Raw genomic sequence first — 5,786 nt, forward strand, 5'->3', positions numbered from 1 at the left:
TAAATCAAAATATTAATAATATTATTTTCTTATATTTTTATTGAAATATCATCTAAGTAATGAACTTTAACCTCATTTAAATACATATTTTTTTACAATATAATGTTTAAAATGAACATTTCATTTATTAAATTCACCTTTTGATAGCAATACTAAATATTTAAATCTTAAACTAAAATTTTCAAATATATTTATTTGAAACAATTTTCTAAAAGGAATAAGAAATTAGTAGGTCAATAACCAATTTTTGCGTGATGGTTTTTTTTCTCTGTTCTCTTGATTGTTGTGATGAATGATGATAGAGATTGGGCCATTTAGTCGTTGGGCTGAATGAAAGAGTGGGCATATGGATGAAGTGGTAATTGGACCAAAGCTCGTCTCCCACAGCACTGCACAGCACAACCAATCCATGATCCCTTCCCGCCTCCCTGCATATTCAAATCACTCTGTTTTCTCTCTCTTTTACGTAAATCTCCGTCTGTCTATATATCAATCAGGGCGTAAGTAAGATTTAATAATGGATGGCAAAGCAAAAGTAAGATCGGGCGGAGAGGTCTATCTTTGGTCAGAGATCATAGGAGCATCGGATCAACCATCCACAAACGCACCCTTAATCCAACCCGTTTATCAGAGAAGAAGACGAACATCTCACCCCACCCCCTCTGACTCAGACCACCCCCTGCTGCTGCAACCCACTAACAGCAATCGCCTCAGTTTCGCTGCTGCTAACAACAAGCGGGTCAGTTGGAATCGCTCACTTTCCATCAGGTTCCTTCTTTCCCTTTTCTCATTTTTAACCAGCAATTATTGGGTATTATCCTAATTTTGCCTTATTTTAATTCCATTTTCTTTAAAGACAAATTTTTATGCCTCCTTTCTCTTTCATATTCAAATTTACCTGCAAATTCAAAGAACCATTATTATGCTCAACAGCTACACGAGGAAAAAAAAACTATGCTACTTTTGCCTTACCATAGAATAGGATAAATGATTCTCACACTATCCAAGTTTGACGCTTCCCGTACTACAATTTAACGTTTGCCTGCTTATGCTGGTTATTTGTTGTTCAGGGCTTCCTTTTTTTTTCCCATTTATTTTGTTTCGTTGTTTGCTCAAAAACCTTCAAATACGTTTTCAATGCTTTTTAGGTGGTGAGTCTTATTATAACTCAATTTTCTGCTTTATTCAGAGGGAGGATAAGCATTGCTGTTGCTCCTTGCTTGGCTAATCAACCACAACAAAAGCAGCCCAGGAGAAGGGGCAAACCGCCTGTTCCTAAAGTATGTCTGACACACCTTCTATTTCCTATTTCCCATTTTCTTTCTCTCCTCCCATTTATGCATAGTGTTCCCATCTTCACAATCTCAAGTCTCAACTTAGTTTCCTTTAATTCTTCTGTTGCTGCGCTACTCCTAATGTCCAAAACCTATCTAGTGTCTTGAGAAAGGTGCATTGGATACTTTGTCATTACAAATTAATTTCTCTCTTTGTTTACAGGGCAAGGCTGCAGAACATTCAAGCTTGGATAAGGAGAGAGCATATTTTCAAGAGGTTGATGCCTTTGGGTTATTGGAGGAGAGCCCATCACCAAAACACTTTGGGACATGGGCAACAGGCAATCAAACTGTCACTGATCCTATACCACATGTTTCATCCAGATTAGAGAAGTGGCTCTTTTCAAAGAAGATAAACTTCAGTTGCGGGCCTTCTACCACCTTGTCCAAAATATTAGAAACTCCTGCTGCTCCAATGGATCCCATATATACTAGTGGTTTGGATTTATCAAGTGTAAAAACTCCTGAAAAGTTCAGTCCAGTATCCGTGATTGATGCTGACCAAGGTTGTGAAGATATAGATGCTGCCATTAAGAAGCTTTCCTTGGCGTCTAAATCAACATCATCACATCTTGATCGTATTGATCCATTTACTTCTTTGCTGGGAATTTGTGAACAGCCAGAACCAATGAAGTTTCTTGATCTTTTCTCTAAGTATTGGTTAGTCTCTCTCTAATTAATTGTTTTCCTTTTCCTCTTGAAGAAAATTGCACATAATTTATTTTTGAGGTTTAGCATGCAAGGGAGGGTGAACCTCATTGCATTGGTAAGGTTACCACAGTGCAGAAGCGTCCTGCTTTATCTGCTATTGAGTTTTGACTCTGTTGTGTTGTCATGCAATGTGCTGTCGCATTTTCACAAATTAGAAATGCATATTTCTAGGTTAAAGGGTTTCGCTAAATTTAGTCGATCATGTATACTGCTTGGGTTGATTATGGTGAAACCTTCTTGACTCAGTGCTCCAGAAAGTATTGCCAAAATTGGTGAAGGTACTTATGGAGAAGCCTTCAGGGCAGGCAATACCGTTTGCAAAATAGTTCCATTTGATGGGGATTTTCCAGTAAATGGAGAACTGCAAAAGGTATTTATTCTAATTAAATTAATTTTTCTAAAAGTTGTTTGCAAGTTAAATTATTTTTCAAATGAGGATGTATTTGATTTTTTTGGATGAATTCATGATTTGCTTGTCTTATCATAACCCATATTCTTCTCCTGTCTTCAGAAATCGGAAGAATTGCTTGAGGAGGCTGTGCTCTCACAAGTTCTTAACAGTTTACAAGAATTTGAGAAGAATGATAGTAATGCTTGCACGACCTTCATAGAAACAATTGAGTATGTCTTCCACAACACATTTTTCTATATCATTCTTTGTAACCTACCTTTGAAACCATAAGCAAACATTTCAACAGAAACAGTTTTTTTTTCTTAGTTAGCTTCTTAGGTCATGGTCAAGAGAAATCCATAGTTCAAGAAATATGCCTAATAATGCATAACTGGTTGTGCGCTTTCAATTTTGCAATTGCATCTTTTCTAGTCTGGCCTGCATTTAGGTTCCTATTTGATGACTTATTGTTCAGATTATCTCTTATTGATCTCTTTCTTTGATAGTTTAAAGGTTTGCCAAGGTTCTTATGATGCGGCATTGATTAGAGCCTGGGAAAAATGGGATGAAAAGAATGGCTCAGAAAATGATCATCCCAAGGAGTTCCCGGAGAAGCAGGTATCTTCTTTTCCTGATGATATGTATGCTTAAGAAAGTTTTAAATAAATACTTTATGGATACTGCACGTATAGGGAACTCCCAAAATTATGGCCAAAGTACAAATATTTATTGTGTACCAATACTCTTTTGCTGTACCTGACGAACTTGCATTCAGCGCTATCTCGTCTTTGTTCTACAACATGGTGGTAAAGATCTTGAAAGCTTTGTACTTGAGAATTTTGATGAAGCACGAAGTTTATTGGTTCAGGTAAATCAAACAACTCTTCTGGTGATATAAAATTATTCAAACAAATTTGATAAGTAATTTTCTAGAGAAAAAGATGAGTTCTGTTTCACTGGTTATTTAATCTGTTATTACCAGCTCTCAGTGAACTTATCAATTGCATTGCAGGTTACAGCTGCCCTAGCTGTGGCTGAAGCTGCATATGAGTTTGAACACCGTGACTTGCACTGGTCCGTTTGCTGTCCTATCTTTTATGGTAACTTGTGTCTAGATTCTGACTGCTGACCAATGATTTTTTTTTTCATTTCTATAGGGGAAACATACTTTTGAGCCGAAATGGTTCTGTCACTGTGAAGTTTATTCTTGAGGGCAAGCAAATATCCTTTAGGACATATGGGTTATCGGTGTCAATAATTGATTTTACACTATCGAGAATAAACACTGGTGAAAGTTTCTTCAGCTTTTATTTATTTATTTTTCTTTTAATTTTGCTACATCAGAGGTTTTATGAGATAAACATTTTGCAATGGCATTGGTGTACAGGAGAAAACATACTCTTTTTGGATCTTTCACAGGATCCTTATCTTTTCAAAGGTCCAAAAGGAGATAAACAAGTAAGAAACAGGAACAAGCTGCATTCATAATTACATACAATATGCTTTCACATCTAATCTAGCAAAATTGTTGCACTAATGAATTATGAAATACAGTCAGAAACATATAGAAAAATGAAGGAGGTTACAGAAGATCATTGGGAAGGCAGGTATTTTCTGATCTTATCAAATCTGAGCATAAGCCACTTTTTCTGTTTCATCAATTCAAGCACTTAAACCGTGTAACTACCCCACACTATTTTAACTGAATGAAGTGAACCCCATTATCAATGAACTGGATCCAACAGCAACACTGGCAAACCTATCAAGTTTCGCTTGTATGAGTGTTCTAGTAAAATCTATAGGGATGACTGAGATCCATAAAGCTGCTTATGCATACCCCAGGAGGGCATTTGATTTGTCTTGAAGATTTTAGTTCTCTTTCATTAAGCCATATATTTTCACACTGTTTCATTTTGAATTTGGTATGTATGCAGTACAAAAATACATAATTGATTTTTTGTTGTTGTACAGTTTTCCCAGAACAAATGTGTTATGGTTGGTATATTTGGTGGATATACTGCTGCTGAAGAAAACATATGTAAGTGATATTCATCCAATAATTGAATGAAGCATGTTCACTTGGAAGTTTGAAAAATGTTGCGGATGTTTTGCCTTTTTACGTTGGTTGATTAAGGGAAATAATTGTCTATCAAGGCTTGAAATACTGTGTTGTATGCTTATTTGACAAAAATGGGGATACAGGTACGTTGTTCAAAGAATGAGAGGGACATGCGGTCTTTGAAAAAGCGTCTGGACAAATATGATTCCGCTAAGGAAGCAATTTTGGATCCCTTCTTCGAGGATTTGTTTGTGAATAATTAATGCTTTGAATTGTAGAAGGGATATGGATCTTAACTAACCACAACTTGACAGAACCTTAGGAGTTATAACGGTTCCAAATACTGTGTTTGGTAGTAGCAGTAGTAGAATTGGAAATTTTTGTAATCTATGATTACATTGTAATTGCTGCTTTGAATTGTGAAATGGCTGGGGTTGGGGCTGGGATATTAGTTGTTAATGAAGCTTTGAATACGTCATTCAAGTCGCATGACATGACAGCCCTAGCATGACTTGGGAAACTAATCTCCCATCTCCATGTATTAATATTTGCCTAACTATATTAAATATTGCTTTACTTTATCAATACAGTATTATTATACCTGCATGCGGTTGGATTTGACATTAAATTAGATAAATAAATGGCTTGATTTGATTTGATTGTGAAATCTTTTAAATGCCCATTTTAGATATTCGTTTAAATTTCGAGAGCTTCTGTTGTAGGCTAAAAATATATATATATTAAAAGCTTTTATTAAATTAACCGATTATAAGGTTCTTTGTATGTGGAGAGGAATACAGATGTCATATAAATAGATTTGTAGGTATATATGCTATAGATTTTATTATCTGTATGGTTATATAAATAGATATCTTAAAAAATTATAGAAAATTATTAAAAATCATAAAAAAGTATAAAAAATAGTAAAATTGTTCTTTTGACATTATAAATTAATAATTTTTAAGTATTTTTATAAATTTGGGTTTCTAATAGTACTTTGAGTATTTAGTTAGAAAATTATGTTTTTTATTAGGAATTTGAGTTAATAGTTGTTAGAGAATATTGTTATTTAGTGAGATATATTGTTATGTATCATATAAATAGTTTGTGAATTGATTATGTGGCACATTGACCCTATTGGTTGGTCAACAATGGTCAATGTCAAGGTCAATGTTGGTCAATGTCCGGGATTATTGTGCCAAATGAACTAGCGAAAGGATTGATTGGATATAGATAATTAGAGCTCAGATAATTTATATTTAAATTTTAGCTTTTTACCTATTAAGTATAA

The 5,786-nt window shown here is 34.7% G+C and overlaps 1 protein-coding gene across 2 annotated transcripts; it reads left to right on the forward strand.

The window, feature by feature from the left end:
- The first annotated feature begins 421 nt into the window (after window positions 1-421).
- LOC107918718 (serine/threonine-protein kinase haspin homolog) lies at window positions 422-5,080 on the forward strand. 2 transcript variants are annotated; one of them, XM_041109714.1, is made up of 13 exons: window positions 422-768; window positions 1,190-1,280; window positions 1,498-1,994; window positions 2,292-2,415; window positions 2,557-2,666; window positions 2,943-3,054; window positions 3,212-3,304; window positions 3,449-3,510; window positions 3,594-3,724; window positions 3,824-3,894; window positions 3,991-4,039; window positions 4,408-4,474; window positions 4,639-4,773. In XM_041109714.1, exons 1-12 carry the CDS (start codon window positions 518-520, stop codon window positions 4,461-4,463), a joined length of 1,647 nt encoding a protein of 548 aa, XP_040965648.1. In that variant the 5' UTR covers window positions 422-517; the 3' UTR covers window positions 4,464-4,474; window positions 4,639-4,773. The 2 variants fall into 2 exon arrangements, with proteins under 2 accessions (XP_040965648.1, XP_016703791.2); XM_016848302.2 differs by having other exon boundaries at window positions 425-768; window positions 3,991-4,043; window positions 4,639-5,080.
- The last annotated feature ends 706 nt before the right edge of the window (window positions 5,081-5,786 follow it).

The sequence above is a fragment of the Gossypium hirsutum genome, chromosome D13 (assembly GCF_007990345.1).
Source record: "Gossypium hirsutum isolate 1008001.06 chromosome D13, Gossypium_hirsutum_v2.1, whole genome shotgun sequence".
NCBI classification, from domain to species: Eukaryota; Viridiplantae; Streptophyta; class Magnoliopsida; order Malvales; family Malvaceae; genus Gossypium; species Gossypium hirsutum.